The sequence below is a fragment of the Myodes glareolus genome, chromosome 5 (assembly GCF_982192425.1).
Source record: "Myodes glareolus chromosome 5, mMyoGla1.1, whole genome shotgun sequence".
Classification (NCBI taxonomy): domain Eukaryota; kingdom Metazoa; phylum Chordata; class Mammalia; order Rodentia; family Cricetidae; genus Myodes; species Myodes glareolus.
The window spans coordinates 61,897,202-61,910,276 of NC_142030.1; the positions used below are offsets into that span (position 1 = coordinate 61,897,202).

Genomic DNA, 13,075 nt, shown 5'->3' on the forward strand with positions numbered 1-13,075 from the left:
CCTGTTGGAGAAGTTGAATATGTTTGTTGCCTTTCACTGATATGATAAAATAATAATCTACAAGAAAAAGAGATCTATTTTTGCTCATGGTTTCAGAGATGTTAGTTCATGGCCACTTGATCCTATTGTGATGAACCCATGGCAACACAGTTCATCATGCTGGGAGCTCATGGCAAAGAAGGCTGCTTATCTCCTGGTGTCTGGGAAGGAAAGAATGGACCAAAGTCTCAGTGTCCTTCAAGGGCAAGCTTCAACTTCTTCCCACTAGCCCCTCATTGTTCTAGCAACCTTCCAACTGTTGTACAGGTTGGTGACCAAGCTTTAAATGTGGGCATTTGAGGCCACCACAGAGCCAAACAGTAGCTGGCAGGTAGTTCAGTTGGGTGTGTAGAGACTGGGTGTCGTTTATAGATCCAGAAGATGGCTAAGTGTGTGTTCCTACAGCATGGATAAGAGTTCTGTTTGGAGATAATGTGTTAGCAAGAAGAGTTGGTTGGATATTTGCCAAATCCACAGATAGAATGAGATGCCTTAAGACAGAACATTCACTGAGCTGAGAAGAGGGAGAAGGTTCATAGTTGAAAATGTCAGTGTTGTCTGTCTGATAAGAAGGATTGATACAGGAGTTGGGAAAGGCACCTGAAAATGATTAGGAAAAGTTAGAGGAGCCAGGGTTAAGGAAGTGGAGGAGAACCATGTTTTAGAATGCCAAGAGGGGATACAGTGTTGCTCTGCTATTGAGATGTCTGTGAAGCGCAAAGAGAAGCAAGTGTTCTTATTTTCTGACAGCTCACACAGCATCAGGCGATTGCCATCCTTCACAGCTGCTGTTATGTTTAGGACCTTGACTTCTGTGCTATTGGTACTGGGAACACAATTCTCTTCATTCTATTGTTCCCCTTTCCATGGCCACAACAGAAGTACCTGTCCAGGAACCAAGACAATTCACATTTATTAGTAGGGAGTGATGGAGCCATGAATCATTGACAATTAAATGACCCCATGGGTTAACTGAATTCCTGCGTCCATTCAAATAAGTGAAGATAAACAAAAGGACAAGTTAAAACAACTCATTCAGTCTTGATATATTTATTCTTGCTAGTATTCCTTTATTTTTCTTTCTCCCCTGTTTTCATTTTTTCCTGTGTTTCTCTGAAGTTTCTATTACCTCTTTGTTTTTTATTACCAGTATGTTACTTCACTGGGCCAAGAATCTTTGTTTCTTTCAATTCAGATTTTTAAAACCTCATTGTAGAAAGAACACATGACAGACAACTGGACACTTGTGTTTCTCGCTCACGTTTGCCTTTAATTAAGCATACACCATTAGAGTCTCTTGGAAGCATTTGTCCTGACGAATTTCAGGTGCAAACTGATGACAGAGGCATTGCCAATCAAATGATTGGGTAGAGATGTCAGCGGCAGAGAGCTGTCCCTTACTTAATCCTGGAACTTTTAAAACCAACTCCTTGAAGGTATAGAGCGTGACCAATCAGGACTAGATGGCACTGAGAGATGCAAGACAGTGAAGGGGCCTGCTTGAGACCCAAAGTGCAGAGAAAGCTGACAGCTGGAAGATACCTGTAGCACCTTTGACCACCTGTGAGCCACCAGGATGCTCATCCATTTGGTAATAAAGAGAGCAGGTAGTGCCTGAGACTCTCAGATTGCAACGTTTCTAGTACTTTTTCTTTTCTTTCTTTCTTTTTCTTTTTTGATCTTTTGAGACAGGGTTTCTCTGTGTAGTCCCAACTGTCCTTGAACTTGCTCTGTAGACCAGACTGACCTCAAACTCAGAGAAACATCTGCCTCTGCCTTCTAAGTGCTGGGATTGAAGGTCTTAAATGTGCCTTTCTATGAACAGCATCCTAAATTACCCAATGCTAATGCGGTGCAGGGCAGCCCCACCCGTAACTCCAGGTATATTTTAGCAGGGTGTGGTAGGATGAAGAGGTAACCCAAGTGAGTAATTAGCTGAAGGACTTCTGAGCATCTCTAAAGGCAGTAGAGAGAACTGGACACTGCTTCTTCCTGTCCGCGGATGCAGCACACTTCAAATGTGCATGTGTGTTCTAAGGGGGTGCTGACGAGAGCAGCGGTGGAGGTGGAAGTCTATCTCGTGAGCTGATCTTCACTCTTACACACATGTCTCGTTTTGCTGTGTTTTGTTTAGCAACTTACCAACCATATTCGAGACACCCTGCCCAACTTCAGGAACAAACTGCAGGGGCAGTTGCTCTCCATAGAACACGAAGTAGAAGCCTACAAAAACTTCAAACCGGAAGACCCCACGAGGAAGACCAAAGCTCTGCTGCAGTGGGTCACCTCTCTCTTTCTTTCTTCATTTGAAACTTGTTTGCTTTGCCTTCGTCTGTTTGTTGTGTTGTTTTCTGCAAGCAGTGAGCAGCATAGACGAGGCTCTGTGTGTTATACAGGGACCCCTGAGTCATGTTTATTCAAGGAACACTTGTTGATTTTACTGTTATCATAAACTTAACCTGTTGTCCATCTCCATGAACCCAGTTAGGGGGTAAAACTAGCAATGATAATTCTGTGTGTGGGGGGCTGTTCTTCCCTTAGCCTCAGAAGTAAGTAGAGATGAGCGTGTCATTTATATTTTATAACCCAATCTATAGATGTCACTTTATTATCTTTATTTCAAGTTCTCATGTGATTTGCCTGTATGTTTATTTCCACAGAACGAAAATGAAATATTTAATTAAAAAACTATAGAGAATAAGGTCACATTTCAATTGCCTTTTCCTTTCTGGTAATGATTTTAATATGGCTGTTTAAACTTCAAGCATACAAGCTCACATAGAGCTTTTACTTCTTCCTGACCACCCCTCCATCATCTCCCTGGGTTGGTAGGGCAGGATGGCAGAGTTGAATGGAGAACACTTGCTCCTTTCATCTCTCCTTTGACCCCTCTTGACCTCACTGTCTCTTCACCCTTGTGCTTCAAGTGGCACTAGGTCTGTCTCAATTGGAAGACTGCCATCTAGTATCCCCGTATACATGTATGTGGGGGTGCATGTATGTGTGTGAGGGTGTGGGAGTGTGGGTCAGAGGTCAGCATCGGATGTCTTCTTTGACTGCTCTCCACCTCATTCTTTTCTTTGAGACAGGATCTCTTACAGAGCTCAGAGCTCACCAGTTTCATTAGACTAGCTGACTGGCAAGCCCAAGAGACCCTCTCTCTTGCCCATCTCCAGTAGCACACTGCAAGCACACGTGACTGTGCCTGGCTTTTTATGTGGGTGCTCGGGTCTGAACTCAGGTCCTTTTGCTTGTGTAGCAAACATTTCCCAACTAGGCCACTTCCCTGGCCTGTGTTGTAGCACCTTTGTTCCTTGCACATTAAAGAAAAGTTTGTTTCTTTTTCATTTACCCAGTCTTCAGGATGTAAGATCCCTTTCTTCCTGCCTCTTCACTGCATGTTGAAGGTGGTCCCTGTACGCTTGACAGCCAGCAGCGAGGAGAGACAAGAACGAAACTCAACTCAACACTACTTAGTTAGCTGGTGCTGAGCCAGACTTCTGGAGTCTGACACCAGGTGGTTCACTTTAGCCATGTTTAAGCATGGCACAAATTTGGAAAGAGTTTCCTGATGACAATTAGCTCAGTCCCAAGTGTACAACAAAGCTTAAGACATGTTTACATTGAAACTCTTTACGAAGTACATATGGTACGCTCCATAAAGATGGGTTCTGATGACTCCGGAACAGTGCTCACGATAAGGGTCTAGGGAGAATGACTGAGGTAAAAATAATGCCTGTGGGAGTCAGGATCGGTCTGGCCCTAAGATAGCACAGAAGCCACTGAGACTGATGTAAAGCACACACGACATCTCTCATAAGGAAGGTTTTATGGACTGAAAAGCAATGCTCAAGATTTAGAAGGGAAAAGTCTGGGATAGACAAACATAATATTGTGGGGGATTCTGGTAAGGCCTGGCCCTCAGATAGCACAAGATCACCAGGTCGTAAACTACACTCTTCCTCAGCATTCCGGGAGGAAGGCAGGCAAACGTCTCCTTCCTTTGAAGTGACAAGCCATGGTTTATTCCCTATATTTGTCTTATTTCTTCCCTGATTGGTGGGTGAAAATTGACTTTCTGCTCTAGCAAATTTTTTTGCCATGGTGGCTTTAGCTTGGTGATAACCTTCTGGGGTCAGTGCTCACACGGACACAGATACCATTAGTGCTTTCCTCTTGTACACATCCAGTGTAAGGAACATATTTCTTCCTGTAAACTTAGGCTACTTTGCTAATCGGATGGCTTCTACAGTGTCCCCCTACAACTTGGACTTCATCATCCATTCAGATGGGAATAGATCTTGCATTGCACTACTGTCTCAGCTCTTTGGAAAGAGGAGGAGAGACAGTCTTTGTTCCAGTGTGAGAGGATGCTATGAAATGCATTCAATGTTTTTGATTTGGTCAGAAGATATTGCTTGTGATATCAAGCAAGGCATCACAAAGGTATTGGACCCACTTTTGTGCTTGTTGCGGCAGTGATTGTCACAAAAGGGGATTTAATTCTGTCTTTTTAGTGAAGAGTCTGTTAAATATCCAAATTGTTTCAGTGTTATCTTATTTGATCCAGGTTATATTTCACTTAAAAAATAATACCATACCAAAGAAGAAGAAGAAGAAAAAAGTATGAGTAGACCTCTTCTTAAGTGCGTTTGCTTCTTCTTGACTTTGGTTAAACTCATAAAATTCATCAAGTTACATATAAAAGAAATATATTTATATTGAGGTCACTCATTATCTCAACATCCGTCTGAAGCTAAGATGTGAAGACTGGTCCTTGCCTCTGTGACGTCATGGCTCTTGACTGCAGAATATTTCACCATTAGATTGTTGTTGACTAGACTGTTGATCCATCTTCCTGTGCTCCCACCTTTCCCAACATGTTCCTTTATCCCCGCTTCCTGCCACCTTCCATGTACTCTCCTCAGACCCTGGCTCTGCATTACCCACTGTGGAGTCAGCAAGGGATGGGAACCTTTGCTCTCTAAGAGAGGGTCATGAAGACACGCATATAAATGATGAATTATGTTAGACTCTAACAAACTCTGTATATCAGAAGGAGGGAATATTGGAGCCCAGAGAGGAGTCAGGTACATGTGAGAAGTACTAATTCCAAGGGGAGTGAATGCTCAAGGCCCAGTAGTGTGAGCAGGGCGTGTTAGGTTTAAGGAGGAAGGAGGGTATAAGGAGGAGAGAATAGAGTGACATTGGGGACAGCTTATTTCAAAACCACCAAGAGGAGGATAAGGGAAGGATCAACAGAGATGGAAGCTTGTACAAATTTCTAGTGTTTCCAGTACATATACCACAACTTTCCAGATGTTTAACAACACCATTAAAAACATTAGCTGACACTTTGGTATGGCTAAATAATTTATAATTACTTTAACCTGTTATAGCCAAGACAATAAAAAGATATGAGTTTCAGGTGATTAGAAAAATATTTTTCTATTAGATTTTTGAATTTGAAAGTAGTAGTTCTAATGTGTCAGAATTAGAATTTACAAACCTAGTTACCACAGATGGAAATACGCCTTTCCTTTCTCTTTTATTTTAACCAGTTAGCCTAAGACAATTAACTACTTCATAGCACAAGTATTTATTAATCATCTCTTACATGCTCATTGCTTGTGTAGGGATAAGCCTAGTGCAAGCCCTTGCCCTCAGCGGAGTGACTGACAGGGAAAGCAGTGGTGATGTGGTCTGTGAATGTATTTTCTAGAAGCAGGCTGAAAAGGCAGGGGACCCCATCCTCTGGGTGGTGGTAGGTGATGGTGGGAGCTGAGGACCACTGATCACGAGGGCTTTCTCAGAAGAGTGACTACTGGAGCTGTGCCTTGAGACCAGAAGGAAGTTAGTCAAGCGGGACTGGAGTCAATAGCGCTGTAAATAAACCCCAGACAAGCACAAAAACACAGGGGCATGGTACATTTGGGCATGGCCAGGAGATTCTTTGTGTTTGGATGGGAAGGTGTATGTGGGTGGGCAGGAGAGAGGCCTCAAGAATAGCCGTGGCCACAGCATACATAATCCTAGATAACAGGTTCAGCCCAACTGTGGGAACCTGCTAGAAAGCAAGCCAGAGTTAGTTGTAGAGGAGCCTATGCTAACAGGTGTGTGTGTGTGTGTGTGTGTGTGTGTGTGTGTGTGTGGCACTGTGATGTCTGACCTGTAAAGAATCCTGCAATCAGGATGGAAATCTGGAGGTGCTTTAGTATGCAAAGGGTTTACTGAGGCCTGAGCTAAGGCATGAGAATCAGAAGTTAAAAGGTCTGATGAACCTTAGAGCACTCAGCACAAATTCAGAGAACGAGGGAGAGAGGCTGAGACTGAGACTGAGACTGAGAATGAGAGAGTAAAGGAGCCAGTGCCATGGCTGGGGTTTGAGTGGCAGGAGCTGTGAGTAGGAAGCGTGACATCATAGGAATAGAGGTTCCCTTGACTATTCTACCTAATACTTATTACATTATTTTTTAATTCAAGTGTCCCTTAAATACCATTTCATGTTATAACCACAATGAACAGAGCACACTTAAAGAGAAAGATATTTAAAATATTTACTCTAGTGAAAATGTCTAAAATAAATCTCAAGCAACTTTGTATTCTTGCAATGACTTCTTAACTTGACCAGCAGGTGCCACTAAGAACACCACAAAAGGAGTTTAAGCTACGCCCTCAGTAAAATCAGTCAAGTACTGGAGGGCCGCAGAACTTTAACTTTAACTCAAGTTTATTTCTCTTTCTCAACTCTAGGATGGTCCAGCAGTTCGCTGTGGACTTTGAGAAGAGAATTGAAGGGTCGGGGGATCAAGTGGACACGTTAGAGCTCTCTGGCGGTGCTAAGATCAATCGCATCTTCCACGAACGCTTTCCCTTTGAAATAGTGAAGGTTTGTAGCCAACATTCTCTCTCCTGTTGCCCCGCATCATTCCCACACCCCCCTTTGCAGCTCTCCTGGTGTAATATGATGTGCTAGGACCAATATCCTTCTTGGAATAAAACCCATTGTGCTCAAAATGGTCTTTTCTGATTTCAGTGAGTTCATATAGTTTACTTCAAAAAAATAATGGTTGAGTTTTCCACGACATTTATCAGTTTTCTGATTTAAAATATTTCTGAGACTCTCCTATGGACCAAAGTTGCAGGGATCAAAATAGAGAAGGGGAAACTTTGTCTAGTATGGAAATACAGAAAATGAAAAAGTTGACATGAGAAAATCTCAAGTGTTATTGTGGTAACACGGTGCGAAAGTCCCTTTTCATGGGATGTTTCGACAGCTTTCTCTGAGTGAAGGGCATGTGAGCTATGACCAGCACAGCATTAGGAGCTCAGTGTTATGAGAGTCACTTGGAGAGGCTGGCTCAGGGAAGAGGCTGTGTCATGTGAAGTCACAGAACGGGAATACGTATGCTGGATAGCGAAGAGCAGACACAGCAGAGAGAGAGCCAGCCGAGAGGAAGGTGAAAGAATTTAGAGAGGGAAGAAAGCCCCAGTTCATCCAGGACTTTCCCGGTTGCAGTGAGGGGTTCACACTTAACAACAGAAAGCAATAGGATTCTACACAGGGGTGTGTCACTGAATTGGGTTGATGATCCCCAAAGAACACTATGCCTCCAGGTCACCAATGGGTAAGCAATAGAAACGGTAAGGAAGAGTAGGGCCTGGCTAAAGTGGATGGACCTTTTCTTTTTTTCTTCCTGAAACTTCTATAATATCAGGGGTCCCTTAAAGAGGAAGAAAGCAAAATTACAAACACATGGTTAGGCGCATGATCTTGGAAGGAATCTTGCGCAAGGGAGGTCTGGAATGTAAATTTTTTTGTTTCTTGGGGAAAATGATGTAACAAGAGAGAATGGAGAAAAGTAGATGGCTATGGGATTTTAGAGGTTAAGTTGATAGGCTTGGGTTGAGTCAAGAGACAGAAACCAGAAGGTTCCAAATTACTCCCCAAGTTTTGACTTTTGCCATTCGATGAGCGATGGTGCCCATCGGACGAGGGAACTGAGGGAAACTGTCAGTGTGTGGGTGAGAAACAAGAGTTGTGTGGGTTTGCTGGGATTGATTGCTCAGCAAGGCATAGGGACCCTGCCACTTGTCAACATACGAGGGGGTGGATGTTTGTGTACTGGTGTGGGAAGACGGTGGGTAAACCGATAGTTTTATTAAAATGTGCTAAGTAAAGTGGCAAACTTCAGCACAGAGTGCTATGGAAACACCACCCACGGACATGCATCCCAGCCCAAGTGTGCAAGGGAGCCAGACTTCCGAGCTGCCTTTGGAAGGATGAGTAGCTAGCTATGCAGCAGCTGGAGGGGGCAGGGGTGGAAATATTCATGATAAAAAAGAAGGAATGGTAAAAGCTCTGAGCTGTGGAGCCACAGCATATGATAGAGACTTACGACAAGGCATTGCTCCAGGACAAAGAGTGTAAGGGGGGAAGTGGACAGAGCAAGGATGGAATGGCTACAGCCCCGGCAAAGCTGAATCTGGTGTTCTCTGGATGTGCGCTCTGGGACTAAGCTCCCTGACACTTTGATCCTACTTCCAAGTAGATTTGTAGTGCCTGGGACTTCTGGGAAATATTTATACGGCAATGCATCCTGTGTTGGCTTGATGAGGTATTATTAATTTCCTTTATAGAGAGCCTTACAGTCAGGTGGTTCTAATGGCCAGGGAGAACAGACAGCTGTGCTGCCGCCACCCATCGGGAGATGCTCTCATATTTGCATTCTCCCGTGGACGCCACTTTACTACACTCAGCAAAAAGGAATTCCATGTTTCAGATGAGTGACTGGGTTTATGTCCAGGAGGCATTCTTTATGCACGGCACCCCTCATATATAATAGAGTCCAAATCTCTGCTCCACTGAGCTCAGAAATCCCCAGTGTTCTATGTGGCCTACAACTCCGTATAAACAGATGTTTTGACCATCTGGGTTTAGCTTGCCAAAGACATGCATATCCATTTATTAATAACGAAGGCAAGTTATTCTCATTCTATACTATCCAATAATATTATTCAAAGGAATTAAGTATCATAACTGTGGTTCATTTTGCATCTGCAGATGGAGTTCAATGAGAAAGAATTGAGAAGAGAAATAAGCTATGCAATCAAAAACATACATGGTATCAGGCAAGTGATTCCCATTTCCTTGTCTTCAATCTACCAAGGAAAATGAGCATTTCCAAATGGCTGATCAAGTCATTTTTCATCATCAGAACAAAGGAGACTAGAGAAGTAGAAGTCAGAAAGAGGAAATCCAGGTTTTGACTCAGCGATACTTCTCTATTGCTAGAGAAAGTTTTTTTTAAAATAATAATTAAAAAACAACTTTCTACATCAATGGTCTGTACCCTTCCCAATAACAACTGAGTCTTCTACTCATCTCTGAGTGTGTGTGTGTGTGTGTGTGTGTGCATGTGTTTGTGTACTCATGCAGCTTCATGAATACATGTGTATGAGGAGTTCATGCAGGATAACCCTTATCCCAGAGGGTAAAGGTTAGAGTGTGGGCTGCTGAGGATGGAGGAGCAGTGCTAGTCAAGCCATAGAGCTGGCAAGTGTGCACCCAGTCTTCATGGAGCCGGGGATTTGCATTTTGTCTGTTGTGGGTAGTGTGATTCAGAGAGACATGAACAGAATATGGCTGGAGTGAGCTAGAAACGGAATTTCCCCCTTTTCAGCGTAAGATTATTGTGTTATTTTATATTTTAGTATTCTTAGGCTTATATAACAAATCGTCACAGACTAGGTAGCTAGCTTATCAACAGCCAAATTTGTCTCTCAGTTCTGGAGGCTGATAGCACATGATCAGGTTCCCCAGCATGGTGTGGTCTGGTGAGGACCTTTTCCAGTTCATATACTCAATACATATACTTTCTAATCCATATGCTCTTATGTGGTTGAAGGAGAACAATCAAGCTCTCGGATCTCTTTCACTAGACACTAACCTCATTCATGAGAACCCACTCTTAGGACCGAGTTTCTTCCCAATGCAGTCATCCTAATGTGGTGACATCAGGTATAAAGGGTTTCAACACATGGATATTGGGGGAAACATATGCATTCATTCCATAGCAAAGTAGTCTAGAACCAGACTATAAATTGTTTTTAAAAAATTCTTGATTCCATGTATAGTAAGCTAAATAGAATTTGACAAGCACATGTTAAATATACATGTCCTGATTGAAAGATAATCCCATTAAGGTTGTTGGCTTGTGGTTCATGGATCACCTTCAGTGACGGAGGGGGTCCTCCTGTTGGTGTCCAGTCGTGGCTCAGCATCTGTCACAGGGCAAGGATGAGATTATGTTGGGAACAGATTCTGAGTGGGACCCTCCTGTCTCTACCTGTTCCCCATACTGGAATTAGAGGCACACACCACCACATTTAGCTTCTGAGACACTGGGATCAAATTAAGGTCCTGATGCTGGTATGGCAAGTCCTTAACCAACTGAACCATCCCCTCAGCCCCAATTTTCATTGTTTATAAAACACACATAAACCCCCGTCCTTATATTCACTTCCCCAAGTTCCTGCTTCACAGGAGAAAAGCATTATTATGACATCAACTTTAAATGCATTCCAGACAAAAGGAAGATTCCTGTTATTTTGGCTATTTGTTATAAATTCCTCATCAAGGCATTGTGCATCGTCCAAGTGACATTGACGGCTCTTTGACAGTTACACTCTTCCTTTAGCACCCAAGGACTTTGGTCTGAGACCCAGCCAGGTCTCTGTATTACAGCCTCCTGGACAAAGTAGACTCTGGGGTCCCACTGCTTTACTGTATAAAAGGGAGACTCACATGTAAGGAGAGAGCTGATTTTGAAATCCTTTAGGGATGGTAATGGAACTTAGTCCATCACCCTTGTAATCTACTGAGTGTTGGTTTTAGAATACCTCCCCAGAGACAGCCCAGTACATAGATGCACATTCTCATGTAAAACAGTACACTTCTTGAATATAACATGCACACAGCAGCCTCCCTATGCATCAATCCATCTCTGGATTACTCACAGTATCTAGTTCTATACGAAAATTGTGAAAATCATTGTTATGTGGCATTTTTAGATAATTACTATCACACATAATGTTTGTAGTGTTCTGTGCAGACACATACTATTTTTTTCCCTGAAAAAAATTCAGACAGGGAACACGCTGTTATGGAGGCCTGGTTATGTTCCTTTTTGTTGTTTTGAAATAATGAGTTGAGACAAATGACAGTTAACATTACTTTGTAGGTTATGGAAACATGCTTGGCTGTTTTGTGTGTGGTGCAGGGCATCGAGCCCAGAGCTTGGCACATGCTGGGAAGTGCTGCTCTTCTTCTCAGTGCTCGGGCATCGCTGTTAGATGCAAACTTGTGTTTTAGAATTATTAAAGATAGTATTATAGCACCCACCCAGGGACTGTTCTTTTAAGTAGGGTGCATGCCTTTAATCCCAGCCTTTGGGAGACAGAGACAGGAAGATCTCTGAGTTGGAGGCAGCTTGTTCTATAGAGTGAGTTCCAAGCCAACCAAGGCTACGTGGAAAAGCCTTGTCTCGAAAAAAACAAACAAAAAAAGTTTTTATAAAGGTGTGATATATAGAACTAGTTATTATATATGTTTTGTGTTATGGACATAGGCGTGTTTCTTGCTCTTTCTCTGTGTTGCTCTGTTGTGCCTCTGTGGTGTGTGTGTGCGTGTGTATGTGTGTATGTGTGCATGGGGGCGTACAGGTGCACATGTAAGTGTGTGCACTTGCACACTAAGATCAAAGGTCAGCTTTGTACAGGTGTACATGTAAGTGTGTGCGCTTGCACACGAAGAACAAAGGTCAGCTTCAGCTGTCCTTCTCCAGGAGCCGTCTACCTCGTGTTCGAAGCAGGATTTCTTCTCTGCCTTCAACTTTTCAAGGCTGAACAGTGACGCAGAGGTCCTTCTGTATTTTTCTTCCCTCTTCTGGGGTCACAGGCTTGGACCACAGTTCTGTCTTCTTGTGTGTGAGTGCTGGGGACCAAACTCAGGTCTTCATGCTTGGAAGGCAAGCACTTTATCACCTGGTCTGTAGCCTCAGCTATCCACGTACCTCTTATACTTGGTCCAGTACGTGCTTGATTTAAGCGAAATGTCAATTTAAACGTGCTTTTCGGGCTGTTGGCTACTACTGAGCTGCTGAAATCTAATACACTGCTCTCTTTCTCATGTGCAGGACAGGGCTGTTTACTCCAGACATGGCTTTCGAGGCCATAGTAAAAAAGCAGATAGTAAAGCTGAAAGGGCCATCCTTGAAGAGCGTGGACCTGGTGATGCAGGAATTGATCAACACTGTGAAGAAGTGTACCAAGAAAGTAAGTTTGGACTATTTAACTTCCCAGCAAGTGTCTCACTGATTTGTTCACCTTTCCTATCCCTTCAATTGTCTCTGTCTCCCTAACTCCACTTCATGAAAGACACTTGTGTCTGCACAAGGAAAAAGACCCCGCCAATTTATAGTGGAAGATGCTTTTGCACTGAGCAGAGCATAGTCTCCCATCATGCCCGCAATACCTTTGTTTAGCTCAGGAAGAGTGTGTTTGCAGTGAGCAGAGCACAGTCTCCCATCATGCTCCGCAACACCTTTGCTTAGCTCAGGAAGAGTGTGTTTTAGTCATCGAATCCTTTTCCTTGATGTCTGAAACAGATAAACATCACTTTGGGACAATTAGATGACTGCCATAAACAAATCCCTATGGTGTGTTGTTGAATATAATTGCTAGATAAGGGCACCATTGACATTGTATCAATAAAAAAATCTTAAAAATTATTAATAATTCCATGTTAGGCTGGCATTCTGAAAACAAACAATGCAATTAATGTCTTGGTTAAGAGGCTTCTGAGGCCTGGTGACACAGATTCAAACATTACTTCTGACTTCCCTCTGTATGCACCTTTTGACCCAAGTGCAAAGACGTCTCAAATGCGCCATGCCTCTGTGTGTCTGCATCTTTGTACTTGTTTTGCATATTTATAGCAGCCTTGTGGTAGGAGTTCAGAGATTTCAGGCATCAT

At 43.1% G+C, this 13,075-nt stretch overlaps 1 protein-coding gene across 5 annotated transcripts in view; it reads left to right on the forward strand.

Moving 5' to 3' along the window:
• Dnm3 (dynamin 3) overlaps positions 1-13,075 on the forward strand; it is a 471,600-nt gene that overhangs the window by 151,551 nt on the left and 306,974 nt on the right. For all 5 annotated transcript variants that reach the window (XM_087906356.1, XM_048420852.3, XM_048420856.3 and 2 more), the window contains exons 7-10: positions 2,174-2,316; positions 6,793-6,928; positions 9,104-9,171; positions 12,237-12,375. In XM_087906356.1, coding sequence (XP_087762482.1) covers positions 2,174-2,316; positions 6,793-6,928; positions 9,104-9,171; positions 12,237-12,375 — 486 coding nt within the window. The remainder of the gene's footprint in view (positions 1-2,173; positions 2,317-6,792; positions 6,929-9,103; positions 9,172-12,236; positions 12,376-13,075) is intronic.